The 20,469-nt window shown below is 46.3% G+C and overlaps 1 protein-coding gene across 1 annotated transcript in view; it reads right to left on the bottom strand.

The window, feature by feature from the left end:
- ankfy1 (ankyrin repeat and FYVE domain containing 1) overlaps positions 1-19,386 on the bottom strand; it is a 26,708-nt gene extending 7,322 nt beyond the window's left edge. Inside the window, exons 1-20 of the mRNA XM_088616025.1 lie at positions 19,162-19,386; positions 14,036-14,228; positions 13,691-13,809; positions 13,012-13,147; positions 12,066-12,189; positions 11,496-11,645; positions 10,539-10,704; positions 9,599-9,803; positions 8,892-8,960; positions 8,166-8,368; positions 7,515-7,612; positions 6,611-6,818; positions 5,737-5,835; positions 4,944-5,097; positions 4,182-4,350; positions 3,768-3,886; positions 2,306-2,462; positions 1,258-1,458; positions 897-1,073; positions 223-370 (exon numbers count right to left, since the gene is read on the bottom strand). Coding sequence (XP_088472151.1) covers positions 223-370; positions 897-1,073; positions 1,258-1,458; positions 2,306-2,462; positions 3,768-3,886; positions 4,182-4,350; positions 4,944-5,097; positions 5,737-5,835; positions 6,611-6,818; positions 7,515-7,612; positions 8,166-8,368; positions 8,892-8,960; positions 9,599-9,803; positions 10,539-10,704; positions 11,496-11,645; positions 12,066-12,189; positions 13,012-13,147; positions 13,691-13,809; positions 14,036-14,228; positions 19,162-19,171 — 2,905 coding nt within the window. The 5' untranslated portion in view covers positions 19,172-19,386. The remainder of the gene's footprint in view (positions 1-222; positions 371-896; positions 1,074-1,257; positions 1,459-2,305; positions 2,463-3,767; positions 3,887-4,181; positions 4,351-4,943; positions 5,098-5,736; positions 5,836-6,610; positions 6,819-7,514; positions 7,613-8,165; positions 8,369-8,891; positions 8,961-9,598; positions 9,804-10,538; positions 10,705-11,495; positions 11,646-12,065; positions 12,190-13,011; positions 13,148-13,690; positions 13,810-14,035; positions 14,229-19,161) is intronic.
- Positions 19,387-20,469: the final 1,083 nt, after the last annotated feature.

Raw genomic sequence — 20,469 nt, forward strand, 5'->3', positions numbered from 1 at the left:
TTTCAGCTCTACGGCCCAGGCGTGGTGAATTCAAGCACGGGTAATCTCAACACTGCCAATGTGCACCAGGGTTGGGATCAGTGGGCATGGCCAGAGACATCAGTGAGGGATGGGCCACTTCTCCAATTGGCACCAACCCTCCTGTGGAGTCTGTACTACAAGTGGGCCAGAGGAGCCAATAATACAATAAAATACTGTCAGTAGCTCAGACGGATTTCTCACCATTATTGCCGTTCTCATCGACAGCAGCGAAGTCCACTCCGTTCTCCAGCAGCACAGAGCAGATGGTGGGCAGGTCCTGCTGGGCAGCCAGGTGCAGGGCAGTCTGTCTGTGTTTGGTCAGCTCATTGACTTTGGCCCCTGCTAGAAGCTGGTCAGAAAGACGACCACAGATCAGACTCATACTCGTTGTTTTGTCCCATGTTCTTTCTGCACTGACACATACAGCTAATGTGCTTTGAAACACAGTGAGACCAATCATTGGATAATAAAATATCCCTTCTCTTCCCTCTCTCACTACAGTACCATGCATTGGTGTTCCGTTATGGCATTCTACGTAGTTGAACTATAAAAACATAAAAACTATCCTTTTGCCACAGCTTTTCTAGAGTCACAATTCACACTTTCAGACGTGGAACAAGTACACATCTGACGTTTGTCTCCTTGAAAAAATAAAAAGGCACGAGAAAAACATAAAACTCCCGAGAGTTGTAGACATTCATTCACATACCTGTTTTTAACAGGGGACAGTGATGAACAAGTCTAAGTCAGTAAATAACGGGTTCAAACATCTAATAAAGGAGTCCTACAGAAAGAATGAAAGCGAAGTAGTTTTTGAAAACAATGCACGGAACAGAATCCTAGCGATTGCCAGGGGCCCAGCAGGAGTTACCTACCAGGTTGCGGACGATGATTTCGGATCCGGCCTGCACGGCCAGGTGGAGGGGGCTGAGCTTGGCAGCGTCCTGCACGCGCGAGTTGACGTTGGCCTGGACGCTGATGAGGAAGAGCACGCTCTCGATGTCCGAGTTCTGCACTGCCACGTGGAGGAAGTTGCGGCCTTTGTTGTCCACCTAGAGGGCACAAGCAGGCTGCTGGGAATGTACGGACACCAACAAAACTACTGCTGAGCCACAGAACGTTTACATATCCTCTTTATAAAGGGGTGGCCACCTTGCCCCCCACGTATAAGAATCAGAGCTTTGTAATGCCACCACAGGAAAGGTGAGGCGAGATTAGCTCCGAGCAGGACCTGACCTGCTCTGCTGCTCCCGGCTCGCGCTTCAGGATGGCCTCGGCGGCTTTGTTGTTCTTGTGCGTCATGGCGCAGGCGAAGGGGGTGGTGCCCTGCCTGTCGCGCACATTCAGCCGGATCTCTGGATGAGAGATGAGCAGCTGGATGATCACGTTGTGCTGGTTGCTGATGGCCACGTGGATCGGAGCCCTCCCTTCAGCATCCTACAGCAAGGCAAAGCACAGATGGGGCCCAGCCGGTCACACTACAAGACCTCAGGCCTGCTGCTTGTCTCCCAGGCCAGGACTTCAGTACTTTTCATAAGAAAATGAATCATGATTTCATTATTCTTTCCCCAGGTCTGAGTAAACTTTTTAAACTTAGGAATGCTGCTATTGAAGACTTAAGCACTTATGTACTGAACTCATGTTTTCGCCCTTTATGAGTTGTATAAAGCCTACCTGAAATACCTAAGTCAAAATGCCAGTATGCGTCACAGAAGAAACCCAGCAGAAGTGCCTATCTATAACAAGCAGGTAATTGCTTTACCATTCTGGTGACTTTCTGCTTTACTGCTGCTTGTCGCTTGGAGACGGTTTGAATTTCTCAAATACTAAACTGATGAAATGCAATGAAGTGGTCCGGAGCGTTAAACGGCAAGTTAATCTTTATGTGCTAACCTTGCTGCTCAGAATGGGTCAATTAAAATGGACATCAAATGATCAATTCGCACCAGCCTCATCAAGTTAATCAATAATGTTAAATTATTTGCTTTTTTAATAAAATTTAAGTGGTCTTACAAAAACATGGCAGGTATCCAAGACCCCTAAAGAACAGTCCAAGACCATGCTCATCACATTACTTGTCTTTTCACTAAACTGCAATCAATGGGATTCACTTTTACTCAGGATGTCATCCCATTTTAATTTAACTGATGCACTCCAGCTTTTACAGAAACATTAAGAACAATCAATACGACTACAGGCCATCGCGCTGGCTTGAGAAGGAGAGAGCAGGCCCTGGGCGGAGCGTGCTGGTTCCTGTCCCGGTCCGCCAGTGCCGCAGGCTCACCTGCGCGTTGACGTTGGCACCGAACTCCAGAAGGCACTGCACCACGTCCTCCAGGCCCCATCCCGCGGCCAGGTGCAGGGGGGTCTGCCCGTCCCGGGCCTCCTCTTCGCCCTCGCCGTTGGTGCCCGGCCGGCGGGGGCTGTTCACGTCACATCCGCTGGGAGCGACAGCAGGACGAGAGTGAGCCCGGCTGGCAAGCTCAGGATCTGGCCTGAGCAACCGTGGAAGAGCTCACACAGGGTTTAGCGATTTGTTCCTGTGCCCACTTGCAGCCCACTAAGCACTGGAGGCCAGTCCAACTAAAACCACACTAACTGTTCAGGATTTCACTTTGACTTATCTACTTGACTGGCCAGAACACGCACAGGGGCTAATCTAGTTAACCCTGTGGAATGAATGAAGCCTGGAGTGTGTAGATCGCAGATAGAATAATTCCATATCAATAAAATAAATGTTCATCACTGATGCACAATTTGCAATAGTTTGTAAATGACCTGTTGTGGGATTTTCTCACATTTCTCTCTAATAAATCTGGATAAACACGTGCCAGCTAGATAAGCAGTTGGTTTCTGAGTACTAGAAACACCACGCCAGTTCATCAAACCAAATATACAACGGAGCTCAAACCTGGTGACCAGGGCATCCACATCAAACCTCTTCCATCCTAATCTCACAAGCAAACTACTGTAATACGAGCAGCATAAGGACACATACTGATCTGCAGGATCAGTCTGGATCAGATCAGTTCTCTGTTGTAATCCTTAGGAAGGAAAGCCAAGTGTGATCCCCGGACCTGAATCAATCTAGTGCCAAGCAGTGGCTTAGTCAATATTCACTAAAAAAAACCCCGAAGAGACTAGAACCTCAGTAGCTCAGCTGCACATCTGCGGCTACACAATCTACAGGTCCTAAAGAGGACCTGAATCCATCGCTGCTGGATTCACCTGAGGTGTTGCCCCAGTGTAAGTGGGGCCTATTGCTTCCTTTCTGTGTTTCTCCTCGTTTTTCACTGGTCTTGACATTTCGACATCCCAAAACACTTAACCACGTGTGCACACTCAGCTCTCAAAAATGAGGTGATCTAATGATTATGCAGCAGTCCAAGTCACTTGAGTGTATCAGTCATCCATCAGTCAAAATAATGCCTAAAATATTTAGTCATTTTCCAAAACCCACACCTTTAATTTTCCTAGAATCACACAGACAGGTTTCTTTTGATGCTCAATGGTGACGCACAGCTCAATGCTCTTGTACGAATCCCACATCCCACACTGCTTTCACCACCAGCCTGCAGTCGCCTGGGAGGTGGCTGTTTCATGAGGAGCTAAGAGACCCCAGGCTGATTAATTCCATCTCTGTTCACAACAGCACTAGACCCACAGCCAGGTCAGAAGGATGAATTAAAATCGACTTCACGAGGCTCAGCCAGCACAGCCTGGGGCAGCGCGGGTCTCGGGCTGACCTGCGGATCAGGAAGCAGGCGACGCCCTCGGTGTTCTCGTCCACAGCCCTGTGCAGGAGGGTCTGCTGACAGCCGCCCGGCCCAGGGCTCCAGCAGGTGGCGTCACAGCCATGCCTCACCTGGACAGCGGCAAACAGAGAGGACAGAAACACTGTGGAACTGTCCTGCGTCACAGAAAAACCCCAAACTGCTCTTCTGTTATCCGATGTCACAAACGGGTCATTCTCATTCATTTACGGACACACTTTGAAGTTTCTGTAAATCGGAAGCATTTGACTAGACTAACAGAACTTGCTCTTGCAACACGTCAGGACTAAGAAAGAGAAGCAGGCTGCTTCTTCCAGCTGCTTGAAAAGCCTCAGAGGCTCGGGGGCTGTGTGACGATGGACATGAGTGTGCAGTGCCCTGTCTTACCAAGGTCGAGGCGATGTCCTCCAAGCCGCTCTCCAAGGCCAGCCACAGTGGCGGATTCCCCTTCTCATCCATCACAGACATGTCTGCCCCCCTTGTGCAGATGGCATCCACCACTAGGGGGAGCTGGTTCCTGATAGCCAGCTGCAGAGCAGTCTCGCCATCCCGCGCCCTGGCAGTACACACATCATCATGCTCCATCACCTACGCGCTGCACTAACCGGACTAACAACCACACGTTCTGACCAGCTGATGCTAAAAACAACTTGCACAGCTTCACAGAAAAACACCCTAGGATTTCAATCCAGACTGCTGTTTCGGATGACTTCATATGAAGAGACTCAAAAATGAAAACCAGCACTATCACTCTATTTATTCTGCCTTAAAATATTACAGATTAGAAACAAGAACTATAAATCAATGGGCTTCACTTCCTGTAAATAACAGACTTGTATTTGGCATGTCACAAGAATTCATTTTCTATTTAGTTTTTGTTTTTCCCCGTATATGAATAAATATCAACACAGCACTAATGCACCAATGAACATATTGCTCCCTGTGCAACTCCACATAGATCGAACAGTCCACAGAATCAAAGTTATAAACATAACTAATATGCTCCACGTTGCCCTTTCAGATATTTTCATTTGCCATCAAATATTTAACTGATTTTGCAGAGAATTCCCTGGTGGCATATGTCTGGCTGATGTGCAAGAGTGTGAGCAAAAACAGTGGGCGCACCCCTCTCTCTCACGCTCTCCATACCTGACATTGATGTCCGCCTGGTGCTCCAGGAGAAAGAGGGCGCTCTTGCTGTCCTGCCTCTGGATGGCCATGTGCAGCAGAGTCTGTCCGTTTGACATGGTGTCATTGATAGCGGCTCCAGAGCCTAGCAGCTGGGCAGCTATCGTGTGCATGCCTTAGAGCGAGACAAAAACAACACACGCTTAACTAAAAAAGCTCTTCAACTGATGAAGAAGCCTACTCCAAGCACAGCTGAAGCTCTATGATCCAGATGTAGTGACTGGCCGAGTGCTTTCAAGGTAGAATTGGGAATCGACAGTCACACCATTGCAACTTCATGCGTGCAGTAAATTCAGTGTGGTGCATGTCTCTCTTCCAGGCAGAGGGGAACTTCATATATTTGGGTCCGTCTGCAACGCGTCACAGGATGCAAGTCTCAATGGGAGGGCTCTCAGAGGAGCCTGTGCGCAGCTCCTCCTTTCTCCCATGTGGGTACATCATCCAAGATGTAAAGACGCACTTGGCAATCTCAGATTCAGAGGGTGATAAAAAAACTAGAATGGAACTGTTTTCCAATCTTCACACCAAAAATCAAGAAAACCGTGCAGTTTTCTAAGCTTGCTCTGTTGATGTAGAATTGTAAGAATTTTGTTGAAGAATTTGACTAACCCCCTGAAGTTGATAGACATATCCAAATCCATAGCATTCTTGGATAAAAATGTCTTAAATTCCTGATAAGCGACAGATTACTGTGATGGGCATCCTTGCAGAGTGAAGCGGGAGTCAGTTTTACACAGTGCGATGCCAGGCCTACCTGTCCACAGAGCAAGGCCCAGGACAGTCTGACCCATGGAATCCTTCAGGCTGAAGTCTGGGATGATCTGTAGGTTATTGGTGGCATGAAGTGCATTGGCTGTTAAAATACAAAACACTGGACATTAGAAAATGTCAAAGATACATTTATACAAAGCTATACTGAAAACTACTGCACGTTCAATATCTACATCACGGGAACACTAGGCCTCCAGTCATCCCAATTATTTGCGTTTTGAAAAACATTCAATATTTAATAAGTAGAAAATGCTGAGGATTATCACAGACTGATACGGAAGCTCAAATTGGACAATGAACACTTACCTGAGCTTATTTCAATTTTCAGCACAATGATTATAATTTTTATTAACAGTCCAGGACACATCAATAGGTTGCCATATATTTTCTATCTTCACTGTACTTGTAGACATCACCCAGTTTATTATAAAATTATTTTCGTTCAGCTATAAAATGAATTAGCTCCTCCAGAGAAACAGGGAGTCGCCCCTGTCATTTATCCTTATCATTTTATTGCATGTCAATTTGGATCAAACTGTAATGGTTCAGATTCCAAAACTGACAGATCAACGTCGTACGACCATTCCAGACTGTGTGTGCAAGTGGTTTTAGAAAAGATTCTAATTTCTTGTATGTCAAACATCCACAAAATAATCTGCTGACAGATCAGATCCGATGAACAAAGGCTATTTATTCACACTTCTCCATTATAATTATAAGTAAGGAATTCCTTGTTCATTGAAGTTAAACAAATGTCTACACTGAAGTTGTGGAGAACAGGTTTTGTTCCTGACGCAGGAAAAATGTGAAGATATATTCTTTGGGGAAGGTTTTCGTTAGAGGGCTCCAGCTCTGACCTTTCTGCTCTAGGATGACGGTCACGACGTCAGGATGGTTGTAGGCTATGGCCATGTGCAGGGGGCTCTGCAGGGACACCCCCTGGCCCTGCGGCCCCTCTGGCAGCGCCCTCTCGGTCTGCAGGTTGGGGTTGGCTCCCTGCTGCAGCAGCTCTGCCGTCAGGTTGGCCAGGCCGTTCCGACAGGCGGTGTGAAGAGGCGTCTCGCCCTGAGAGACAGGCACGGAGAGCACGATCAGGCTAGCACACCAGGATCCGTACAAACACCTCTCTTATTAGTGATGGCAACGCTCGGCCTGAGCACTCTGTTCCCATCGTTAAAGCTTCTTACATTTTCCTGTAAATATTTGCCTTTCCTTTCATACTCATTTTCCATTACAATAAGAAATTGCGTTCAAAGAGGTTATTTTACTTCTTAATACTAAGTGCGCTCCTAGTTAAAATAAACGAGGGGCAATGAAAGCAATAAAACAGTCTCCACACGCTAGTGTTTATGTATATATATGGTGATCCCATGCTAGTATCACTGAGATCCATAATATTTAAAGTCTGAGCACTCTGTTCCCATCATTAAAGCTTCTTACTTTCTTTACTAAATATTTGCCTCTCTTGTCTTAGCTTGCTTTAATTCAAGTGCATTCTGTCACATACCTAGTCTCTGTTCGGTCACAATTAAACAAGAAAAGCTGTAAAATCTACATTTGGACCTCTAGTTTGTTTGAGAGGTTTACCAGAGAGGTACAACAGTTCGGATCAATGGCAATAGGGTGCCTCTAACCAGGCTACTTAATTTGTGAAGCTCCACTTCTGTAATCCAGATCCTTGAATGTGCAGTGGCTCTTGTCTCCCCACTCGGAATCGGAGACAGGCCCGTGAGAACTGCAGCCAGCAGCTCATGCACATACCCATTTGTTGGTGTGGTTGACCTTTGCCCCATGCGTGGCGAGGAAGAGGGCCGCAGCTTCATTGCCAGCTCCAGCGGCTCTCTGCAGAAGACAGTTCCCTGAGGAGAAGCAGTCAGTAGTTTCACTGACAATCCCTGAAGCTACAGGACTCTCGGAACCGGCAGCGGAACAAAGGCTCACACACGGGCCGACACGTGACACAAGCCCTTTCCAACAAAAGATCACACCAGGCGTCTCATTCCATTTAGTTCTTTCAGGAAACGTGGGCTTGTCTCTTAGGGTCTATTAGTGATTCAAAGTAATTTACCTTTCACTAAAAGAGTGGACAATTCCGGAAAACAAACAGGACATAATGAGTAACCCAAAATAAACACTGCCCCCAAAATTTAAACTTACCAAAAAACTGAACTAAGCCCAATTTAGAACATAAGAAACAAATACAAACTAGTGTCGCCTTTCAAGCTCATTTCACTGTTAGCAGCTCTTTCTTGAAAGCCAGGTTATCGGCTTTGACAACATGGCAGAACTCCCACAATTCCCTGTACAAATCAAGAGTACGCAAAGCAAAAAAAAACAGACTAATTCAAAGCTCACACCCCCCACAGCCCACATTTCGGGCTCCGCCAGACGGACAGGCCGTCTGGTCAGTACCTGCAGCAGAGTCCGGCGCATTCGGGTCGCTGCCGCGCTGGATGAGGCGAGCGGCGAAGCTGTTCTCGTCGAAGGAGGTGCCGTTGACCACGGGGGCGCTGTCCTCGAAGGGGTTGACGGACTGGTCCGAGGAGACGGTGATGTACTGCAGGGCCAGCCACAGAGCTGTGCTGCCCTCGTGGTCCTTCAGCTCCAGATCCAGCCTGCAGAGCAAAAGCCACACCTGCATCACGCTCTGCACCTGGAGACGCACAAAATCCCCACCGTGTCCCGCAAGCAAGCTTTAACCCACAACGCCCTTTAGAACGAAGCTCTGCCCACACTTTATTACCTAAACTGTTCGTTTAGAAAGACTATCTGTATAACAGCCCTAATCTGTTCATAGCACTGGGTAGAGTTCTGGACCCACAACAGGAAGCTATAGGTTCTGATCCCAGGTGAGACCCAATAGTATAAATGGATGCAAATACAAGGCAAATTGGATAAGAGCATCAATAATTAAACTGCAGATTGAGATTCTTTAAGCACTATGAAAGACGGAGCTAGCCAGAAACTGTAAAAAGGCCGAGGTGTGACAGCTGCCTTGAAAATGATTGGGTTGTACAGGAAGGATTTTAAAAAATCAGAATACCAGAAATGTCACTGAGCGAGTCATCAAGTCTACATTGTTAAAAACACAGGGCCATGATATAATGGGAAGCAACGGATGCTTTCTTCTGTACTCACTGTTTGCACTGCAGGAGCTGGTTGAAAACGGGTTCATTTCCAGACACAACAGCTTCATGCAAAGGGGTTCTGGGGAAAAAGCACACGCAGCACTTTAGAGCAGACACAATACAATCTTTCACCACTAATCCAGCCTTGTGATGATCCAGCCACTGTGCCTGCAAGAGAATCAACTACACAGGTGACTACTCACACTTCCAAGTGAGGTTTAAGATTTACTTCCTCTTCTCAATCATTAATCATTTGTGCATTGGAATTTTTAATAAACAAATGGTGGCAAGGCGGAAAAGTGGCTAGCCCTGCTTGCTGCCTCACAGCACTGGGACCCTGGTTTCATCCCCTAGGGTGCTATCTGCATGGGGTTTGTATGCTCTCCCCATGTTCACACATGACTTGTCCAGGTGTTCGGTTTCCTCCCACAGTCGAAAGCCATACTGTGGGTTAACTGGTATCTGGGAAAATTAGGTGCGAGAGTCAGTGTCCCTGTCTGCCCTGTGATGGACTGGCGTCCTGTCCAGGGTGTACCCTGCTTTCTGCCTGTTGTTCCCTGCCAGGATAGGCTCCATCTCCCCCGTGACCCTGAACTGGATGAAGAGGTTAGAAGATGGATGGGTCCCTTTAAATATTATGCTTAACAGGCACAAAGCTAATTAAAGTAACTGGCAAAAAGACTGATGGAGCTTTTGTGGCAGTTTTTCACTACTTGCCTGCCTTTGCTGTTCTGCATGTTGGGGTTGGCACCAGCCTTCAGCAGGGCTTCTGCGATGCGCGCCATCCCTGCCATCACCTCCCCGCAGTGTTTCTTTGGGCTGAAGGAGCACACCAGGTGGAGCGGAGTCTCGACGGCCCCCACCGTAGCAGCGCTGACCTGGGCAGAGTGACGGATGAGGAAGGTGGAAGCGAATTCATCCCCTGAAACCAGCCGGAGAAACACAGCTTAGACGAGTCTTGAGTCAATCACGCTGGATGCACGCAATTTAAATTGGAAGAGAAAAAAAAATAGTCGAGCCTTTGTGACATTTCTTTTTTGCTGCTGCACCAGCTACACAAGACATGAAGCCAAAACCACTGTTTCCTTTTGTATCCAGATGAATTCTACAGCAAGGTAAAGGAAGATCAAATTGTCTTGCAGAAATCCCTGAAACTGGATGAAAACAACGCAATGAAAAAAGACGAGGATCTGCACTGGCGGCAATAAATAACAGGAATAGCAAGCCCCAGACAAATCTGCAAGCCTGGTTTTCAAGAGAGAAAAGTCCACGGCTTTGTTCTCTTTATGGGACTCACTGGAGGCATTTTTAGTGAGCTCTCTATATATCTGCAAGCATAGCAGATTTTTTCATGACAGGCTGCCCTTCCGACATTTTTTTAAACTCAAAACTGCTGCATTTCCCTTCTCAGCAGAAGCCTAGAATGTTTCAAATCAATTATTAACCGCTAACATTAAGTTTTAAAATCCCGTGGGATTCTGACCGTCTTGTCTGTATGGTGCTCTGTTACATGACAGGCGGAGGGCGGCGGAAATCAACGCAGGAACACAAGGCAGAAATGTGCTGCCGGTGCCGCTGGCGAAGTCAAGGGGGGAGTCCCAGTCTCACAGGCAGCACCTATCTGAGCAAGGGGCTGCGCCTGAGACCCCTGTCCCACCTCTCTGGATGGCCTTGTGAAGGAGGCTCCAGCCGCTCTGATCCACCATGTCCACATCGGCCTTGTTGTTGACCAGGGTGGTGGCGATGCTCTCCAGCCTCCGAGACAGAGCCAGGTCCAGAGCCAGGTCTCCATTGTTGTCCAGTTCATTCAATTTGCCAGGCAACTGAGAGAGAAGGAGGAAACCATCCTAACTAGCAGGTGGGCCAGCCTGGAACCTGCTGGGGTATCCCTGAGCACCACGCTCTCCTCTGAAGTGATACCCAGGGAATTACTATGTTATTGCATGGTTACTAAAATGCTTTTCTGCATGAACCCAAACGGGCTGCTTCCTATCACATTCCTCCCTCACACAGCTCACAGGTCTGTCCATGGTTTGGTGGCGTGCTGGTATAGAACAGAATAATGATATTTGACGACGGAAGGTTGCCATCTCATCACATTCACTTTCACACCCTCATGGGATCCTCGATCTACATCTAACTTCAGTACAATACAGAGTGACGGCTACAGCTAAGACTCAGACGCCAGTCACCGACTGAAGGTCAACAGCAGAGTGTAGTAATTTTGGGTAATCATTACACACCAAGCTGCTCTGCTTATTAAAACCCACCATAAGCAGAAATGGCACAACTTACTTGAATATAACTGAACTTCCTAAAAAAGAACTTTGAACAGTAAAAAAAATTCTAGAACGTAAAACAGGAAAATCCAGGTAGGAGGTAGCTTACGCAAACATATGTCAGTATGCTCACCACACATCAGCTGTCAGCAGGGAGGAGAGCAGAGCAATGAAGTCAGTTCATAGATGGGATTATTAGGAGGCCATGATTTGTAAAGGCCAGGACACCAGGGTAACACTGTGAATAGGATATTCCTTGTCTGGTCCTATAGCACTTACAGTCACATGATTGCATCAGACCTGCTACCGTCTTGGACACACCCTCAAGACAATACCTGGGAATCCATCTCTATGAGGTAGAGGAAGACCACGTCCTCCCGTTCCACTTTAATGGCTTTGTGCAAGGGGTACTCGGTTTTGGATTTAATCATCTTGTATAGCAGCTGAGCGCTCATGGTGCTGAAATCCTCCTTCCTCAGGTCATCCTGTGAGCGACCAACAGTGAAGTTACACAAGAGCCCCAGAAGACATGCAACACACAAGCAGTGCACACAGAATGAGCAACCAGCCCGAAACGTCTCTCTCCTCCACAAAGCCCTACAGCAGAATGCCAAGTTCCCTTGGATAGCTGTAGTTCAGCTGATGTAGAGACTTAACAGAGGTTCTTCACAGCAGCAGTCCTCAAGAGCTCCAGGCACTTCTGATTTTAATACCATCTGAGGTCCAAATCTCTCTTTATGTGAACCAACTTTACATATTTTTCACATGATTCTAGCTGTGGATCATTTCGAGACATCTTCCAAAACACTCCACTGTATAATGTTCCTACGGTCGACATTACATGCTTTTGGAGTAGAATGCTGGAGGTTCCCACATGCACAGAATAAAGTCAGAATGTGCTTTACCCAGTGACTGGCGATGATCTCCGCGCAGTAGTTCATTAGCGTGCTGGCACTGAGCTCCTCCGCTGTTTGATAAAACCGAATACAGTTCCTCACATTGACCGAAGACATTATCCCTTTCTCACACCTGCCAAGAAGAATTGCTACATTACAGACTGCGTGAGAACAGATACCAAAATGTCTGATCCTGGGATAAAGAAGTTATCGTCATCCTGATGACTCACAAGATACTTTCTTTCGAAGTATGATATCATACAAATGATACAAAGGGCCAGTGAAATTTCCTTCTGTAAAGACCAAAACTGGAGGGTTTCTTTAAATTAAGCGTACTGACCTTACCTTGCAATGAGAACACTGCAATTAAATGTGGGTGAAGGATTGGGGAGTCTGGAACAAGCAACCCAGCCATACCATTAAAGACGATACCCTGGTTTCTCTCAAGAAACAGATGGGACTATCGGATTAATGAGCTACTAGCAAAAAAAGGGCTAGTTGTATGTTCTAACTGTGATCACGTGTTTTCTCTGGGTGCCCCAGTTTCCTCCCACAGTCCAAAGACAACTGGAAGGTTAATTGGCTCCTGGAAAAACTGGCCCGGATGCGAGTGCTTGTGTCTGCCATGCGATGGCCTATGCTTTCCAGAACAGGCTCTGGCTCCCCCGTGCCTCAGAATTGGAGGACGTGGGTAGAAGGTAGATAGATGTTTGGGTGAGCCGAATGGCCTCTTTTTGACCTTAAACTTTATTACATTCTTAGATCATGTCTTAGGACACAGCCTTGTCAGCCTGGCTCCCTGTTATGCCAAGGTAGAGATATTAGCTGGGAATCAGTCTGGAGCTGCCAGCTGGTACAGAGGTGAGGTGGGATTTATCTCAGGGTGTTGGGCTGCCACACAGCATGACCAAGCAAAGTGAAAGGAGAGCACCACCACGACTTCCTCACAGGCCACCTTTCGCGCAGGAGCTGCAGCTGGAAGCGATTGGCCAGCTTCATGAGATCCGTCAGGAAGACATCATCCTCCTTCAGCTCCAGCTCGTCTGTGTAGGCCCAGCGCAGCATTGCCATGGCAACCTCCGGCTTGGCATCTGGTGCCACACAGAAGCAGGGAGGAGGACGGCAGAAGCCGGGGAGTGGAGGGAGAGCAATACATTAAGTGAATAATGATTTTAAAAAGTTTCTGAGTCTGGCACAGAAACATTTCTAAACATGTTAAAGCACAGGGATGCGATTCAGTGAACTGTAGGGCAGAGTGTTTAAAAAAATGAAGACTTGTCACTCTGGGACAGTTTATAATGTACATAATGAGAATGGGGGAATCAAAATCATATTTTCCAAACATGAACGCCTTCAACTGCACAGCAGGAGAAATGCGATGCTCAAAAAAGCTACGAAGTGTAATAATAATATAATAATAATAAACTTGATTTTATATAGCGCCTTTAAAGGTGGCTTCTCAAAGCGCTTTACAGGATGACAGGTTGAATTTAAAGGTTTCAAAGATTTCCAACATGACTCTCCTAAGGCATTGGTGTCTGAACAGCTCATGAGTGTAATTACAGGGTACGGCTTGCTCTGTGATGCTCACTGGTCCCTAGCCTGCTCTGTAGACTTGAAAGACACTGACTCACCAGACAAGTCCAGTTCTGTAGTGGTGGCCAGGTTGGCCAGACTCCAGGTTTCGCTCCGGGCGGCCAGTACAAACTTGTGTGCTCTGTATTCCTTCTCGCCAACCCTGACTTTGAGATCACTGAAAGCGAACAGAAACAAAACAAAACAGAACACAGGAGTAAGACCCACATCACTCCAGAAGGGAAAGGTCAAAGGTTTCAGTTCCTGTACCAGTGGCTTCAATATTCGTGAGCAACACAAAACAGCCCTTTCATTGCATGCGAACAGATACTGTTTTTTTGTTATTGTAATGACACACCGAGACCCAGGAAGCAACTCTGCGGTGTGGCCCTCCTTCCCCCTACCTGTACTGCTCCTGCTGGTACAGCTCGGCCACGATGGCCAGCAGGCGGCCGATGAAGGTGGCGCTGGCGCTCTCCTGGTTGGCCTGGGCCGCCAGCACGGCGCACCGCTTCTCCGACTCGGCCAGCCTCTGCTGCATCTTCACGTACTCCTGCCGCAGCAGGGCCAGGTGCTTCTGCAGCTTGGCCACCTCCTCTGAAGCTCGGCAGGGGCAAAAAGCACCAGTGAGACACCCACTCTCGGCTGAGCAATTCTCCCCACACACTCACACCAGGGCCAGTTTTTCCAGAAGCCAATTAACCTACCAGTATGTCGTGTGACTGTGGGAGGGAAACCAGAGCTCCTGGAGCAAACCCATGCGAACACAGGAAGAACATACAAACTCCACACAGATAGTATCTCAGGACCTGAGCGCAGGGCCCCAGCATGGTGATTCAGCAATGCTTACCACTGTACCACACTCTTGTCCGAGTAATTAGATGATTCAGTTCGGTTTAAACAGTTGTTTACAAGTCATTAAATAAGCTACTGTAATATGCTGATTTCAGACCAGGACCTAGGTGTGAAAACAAATAGCTATCTGAACACCAATGTAGAGAACACCAGCTACAGGAAGCCACCTACCACCTCAAGTAACTGCAGCATAGCTCCTGCCTGCCAGCTGTGTATAATGTTATTTGCCCTGTTATCATTTTCCAGTCTACTTCTTAGCTATTCTTTGTAGTTGCTTCCACAAGTGGTCTTAATGCCTGGTGTGTAAATGTTTCCTGAACTATTAATTAGTGTATCTGACTCATCTTTATTTGGAACCTCCTCGTTCATGAGTCTCTTTGCCCTGGGCAGTAGTGGAGTTAAGAGACTCTGTGTGTGAACAGTGCATGCTGTATCTGGGTCTTATGATTCGATATTCTGCTTCCTTCCTTGGTTTCCCCACATCCTTGTTTTTTAACTCCAAATTAATATCCTCCTTATTCTAGTTTCCAATTCAGCTATCACTTCATAAAGCTCTGTGTCAATTTAACAAATGACCCCTACATACATATATGTATCGTTAATCTAGAATATAATGAGAAATAGAAAAGAAAAAAAGATAGGATTTATTTTCTCTATCCACAAAACAGTGAACTTTCACTTCAGGATATGACATCTGACAAATCAGCCAGCAGAGTTTGACATTTCCTGTTGTTCGACAGGAAAGGAATCTGACAGCACAGAGTTTAGAACATTCTTTGACAAAAGGAGTGATCCAACAGAGATCAACCACCACTAGGAGTTTTAGGGAGACCAAAAAAAAGGTACCATAAGTGTCAGGGCAAAGCTAGACAAGGCTGAAACTGATTTTTCCCATTTCTCCTTCTCAAGTCCGTCTTAAGTTTCAGTTTCCTCACAATGCTGAACTGGCAGTTTCCCAAGGCAGCGCTACATACTCTCTGCAGATTTCTACAGGCTGTACGCTCACATCAGGAGGGAACTGGAAACTGGGCTCCCTGCTCAGCCAGCACAACCACAAGTACAGCGAAAAGCTCCAATGGCACAGACAAAACCTGCACTGGCCAACTACAAGGCATGAACCCAGACATCCACACTTTTCAGATCCTAGCGTATGATTGCACAATTTGAAAGCCAAAATGTCTCTTTTATGAAAAAGCAGAAGTTGCAGAACCCAGCAGATACTGACATTCCACAATACTCTCAGTCTTTTAACCTGAAATGGAATGATCTGGGTCACAATAAGGCAGCATTTGAACACCAAATAAACCACAAATGACAAAGGGTCGTTCTGTCTGTTATGGTCTTCTTTCTCTAATCCCACAGGCAGCACTAGTTGTACTGGGAACAAATCCCTCATTGTTGAAACCCTATGACGAGACCTATTTAGAATAGCCAATCAAGCCTGTCCTACAAAGGCAGGCAACTACAGCACCTGGCAAAAGCTCACACTAAGGGAGAACATGCAAACGGCACACAGACAGGCATCCCAAGCCACACTCTAAATAAATACTTCAACTTTTTGAGACGGCAGTGCGAACTGGCTTACTGGACATTACCCTTCCACCCTGTTTTAAGTTCTTTTCTTGTTCAGGCTATTGTAATACAGCCCAGACCAGTAGTGCCTCCACAAACTGCAACAGCAGCATATTAGGCATCCTAAGGCTGTTAATCAAACCACTGTTCTTTACGCATAACGTGAAGAAAATTCTGAGATGCATCACCAAAAAAACAGGACACCCCATTCCAGAACGGAGTGCAAACATCAGACAGCTACATAAGATACTTTCTGCGAGGCTCTGTGATGCAGCGTAGCTCAAAGGCAGCCAGATGTCAGCAATGACAACTGAGGATCACAACACAACAAGCACAAAGAAAGAAGACCGCCTTTTGTTTAACAGAGATCTGAAAGAAGACATTCACATAATTAAGCACAGCATGAACTAGAGTTGCCACTAGGCCATATGATTCTAGGACATTCTAAAACAGGGCAGAAGAGAAAAGGCATCTCTAAAATGGAATTAGTATTCAAAACGCCCTCTGAAAATAAAATTCACTCTTGTCCAACAAGGGAGTTGCATTCCTTTATAGTGACATGATAAGAAAAGACTCACTGGAGAAACTGAACACCTCATGTTATTAAAAGGGACATGTGAATATTGCCTTGTTGTTAACCTTTGCCTTTATTCCTATAATATTACAAACAAATGAGTTTTGATAATAATAGGAATATACAGTAGAACAATGGAATGGAAATACATATACCTCAATTCAAACACAAACAGTCCTGAACAGGTAAAATTCTAAAATCTTTCCTTTGAACGGTGAAAGCTGAGGACACACATGCCTCCCTGCAAAATAACCAGAATCTTTGCTTTTGTCCGCTGTCATAACCATACACACGTATTCTTCTCCACATAGCTGCTTTCAGCTGCCTTGAGAATGGACCAAAGAAAAGTGCAAAAACGGTCAAAAAGAGCATCTGCAACTTCACTGAATTCCCCGTGGCACCCGAGTACACAGGACTGGGAGAGGATGGTGCTTGCTGGGGCAGCAGCGCTGTAGATATACTTCTAGCTTTAATTATGGTTTATTGTCATATGCACAAGTGCAATAAAAAATGTTTATTTGCATGTATATGCGTCTATACAAAGACATCAAGCAAACACCAAAAACAAAAACACAGAACAGCGGTGGCAGCAACAACAACAATTTAAAATAAAATACATCTTGGAGAAAAAAGACATCAGTGTGAGCCAGTGGTGGGGGTGGAGTTCAATAGTCTGACAGCTTGAGGGAAGAGTCTAGACGTTCCTGCCTTTATGCTCGAAATAAAGGGATATAGATTCTTTACTACCTATACGCGTCATAAATGATACTTTTGATGGACTGCTTATAACTAGGCGTGGTTCCATTCTTTTGCATTTGCATTTTTGACATTTGACAGATTTGGGTTCCCATTGGTTTCGTCATGCGTAATCAAAGCCATGATGGACAGACCCGTGCTGGGGAAGGGTTTTCTGTACTTGTCAGGCATCCATCCCAATAGCTCACAAACTACTGCCACCCTACCACATCCCAGCAAGCTCTGGAATTATGAGGCCAGCTGGGCACCTTTGCAGGCCAATTGGTAAGGCCATCCCACTGTAGAGCAGAAAACTTCTTGAAATGCACACTCTGCTTCAGATCACTAAAACATCATATTCCCATAACTGTACCAGGGCCTTTCATAAATAGCACAAGAGAAACTACAGCACAGTAACTCGTGACCTCTCCGAAGCTAAGCTACCTCACCAGTTTCTCTTTCACAGTAGCAGAACAATACCATCAGCTTACTCTGCAGCCTGCTTCAGTCTTCAGTTTGCAAGTGCTAACCTGATTGATGGTGGACGAATCACTCTCAAGGCAAGGGTCTTTCCTGTCAGGAAGTGGTTCTCCAAAAGGACCACAGAAATGATATCAGACAGAGGCAACAGCATATCCCATAGTGCAGAGGCAGGGTTTTTTTTTTTTAAAAAAAAAACATTTTTAATTTAAAAGAACAGTTGCTTTACTGCTTTTCTACTTCAGGCGGCACATTTACTGCAAATGCGCAGCACTCCTGTTGCAGTAATTAAGAGCAGCCCAGGCTGATATTTACAACTCTGTATCAGCTACAGTGCTAGAAAAATAAATAACGTCACACCCGCAGTTGTTACAGATCGGAACTTGACACCGGTAACGCGAGGCCAAGACGCATTTTCTAAGCCCCGATCTGGAAAATAATGAACGGAATAGTAAATGGTGTCCGCACACATGTAAAAATCCAGGTCTTCCCTTGAAGGGAGAAACCGGGGTGTTTTAACAGACGGCAAAGCAAGATCCGTTCTCTTCTGTCAGCCATTAAAATCAGGGCTTAACTTTTGCCTTCCAGGATTTTTGTTTTTAATAAAACGATATGCCCTTGATATGAAATGCCTAATGTTTTGCCCTCGAAGACCAGTGTCTTCAAAGAAAGAGTAATATGCGGTTTGACGAAAGTGCCCTTAACACCATAGTGCTTATAAACTATATTCCGTTTATCACCTCTGTTAAAACACCCCGAGTAACACATACTGTTTTAACAGGTGGGGGGCGTCTTGAAGTTTTGTAATCGACCTCCAGTATATCGAAGCCACATTGTCCAGATTTATCAACCCAGCCACCCCAGAAAGCATCCCATTGTAAAAGCGAATGAAGACACCAGATTCAAGGTCGGTTTCTCATTGTTTCGAGGTCTTAAACTTGGGACATGGCCGAACCTAAGGTCTATGAACCAGAAAGAAAGGGGTGTGGTGGGGTGGGGGGGAACCAGTCTTATTCTCACAAAGCCTCGCCGAGGAAAAGAAAATACTACGTTTCGCGTTTCATTCATGCTTCGTCGATGCAACCGCGACGATCCAGCAAGTACACCACCCAGCCCCGCTGCACGGGAAAAAAACAAGAGCCGCAGACAACGACTTCTAGCGCAAAGAGACGACGGCCAACGCTTCCTAAAACCCGAACGCACGGCGACGTGGGGTGCCCACTCCGCTCCCGGAGCGACCCCGGGGGAGGTAATTCACAGCCAGCGAGCTCAGTAAACAGAGGCGGTGCACGGATCTTACGAGACGCACTGTACCTTCAGCCATGTTGGGTCCGGGCTGCTCGCTTTCTATCGCGAGAGGAGGAGCGGGGCAGAGCCGGGAGGAGAAAGTTTGAACAGACAGGGCGGTCCGGGGCCGGAGAGCTGTGCGCCTGCGGGCGGCATAGCGGCCTGCAGCGGCAGGATGGGGACAGTGTCTCAGCCACCGGACCTCAGCCCCGTCTCTCCTCGGGAGGGGGGTGGGGGGTTTAATACCGTGTGCCCCGCAAGGAAGGGTCCTTCAACTAAAATGCGTTGGAACTGGAGCGCCCCCTATCGCTCTGTTTGGGGGTGGCATTCACACCCTTTTCGAAATGGTTGAGTGGAAGACTCTTCCCTCGGGGGGGATGAGGCGTTTAAAAGAGAAAAAAGCCGTTTTATTTTCATAGTGATGATGAAAGAATCGTGGGTGGCCAATACAGAGATTACACGCACATCTACGTTAATTTTCAAATGCACAGTTAATTGAGCGCCACTTAAATTGGACCATGCCCATAGGCGGTTAAAAAAAAAAGATAAATCACCGCTGCCTGTGGTCCTTCTTGTTTTTTTTTTAATTACAGCTCAACCCGACCAGGACATACACTTAAGTGTTTCCAAAACCGAACTACTCTAAAAATGAGCGTGTTATTTTAAAACCACCAGGTTCTCCCCAAAACGTTACCGGAGATCCATTCTGAACAAACGGGTCATTTTAGATCCCACAGCCCTTTACAAATCCTTTCAAGAGAATAGATCCATATAAAAAATAACTTGTTGGTCTCCGAAAGCTGGAGAGGAGGAAGGGTATCCTTTTTCAGCCCAAAAAAGTCGTTATCCTCTCAAATCTCTTACGTCCATGTACCAGAGCTCACTGATGAAGACCTAGTCCAACTATTTTCATAGATTTCTCAGATGGCAGAAATTTTGTCTTCTCTTCAGCGCTGAGGCAGTTCTAGCAGCAACACCAGCAGAAAAGAGGCCGAGAATGAATCACAGCTGAGCATGTGCTTCAGTAAAGCAAACTTTTGATCAAAAGTCAAAAGAACACCTATTCAGCTTATAAATTGAACAAAAGCATATTTTGAATTGATTAACACTTTCAGCCTTTGTTAAACAGAATCAGCCTCCTCCCATTTGCAATTGCAAAGGCAATCACTATTTTCCTTATGAATTAGTTACCCTTTGCATCACATTCCTGCACGATCTAAAATTACCCGTATTTTTAAAAAACATGAGCATACATAAAATTATCTTAAAAGAAGCTGCTTTTCGATTCTTACAATTGTTGAACACGGAGGTGCCAATTTGTTAATTACATCTTCA

This window comes from Lepisosteus platostomus, chromosome 22 (assembly GCF_059453375.1).
Source record: "Lepisosteus platostomus isolate fLepPlt1 chromosome 22, fLepPlt1.hap1, whole genome shotgun sequence".
Taxonomy (NCBI): domain Eukaryota; kingdom Metazoa; phylum Chordata; class Actinopteri; order Semionotiformes; family Lepisosteidae; genus Lepisosteus; species Lepisosteus platostomus.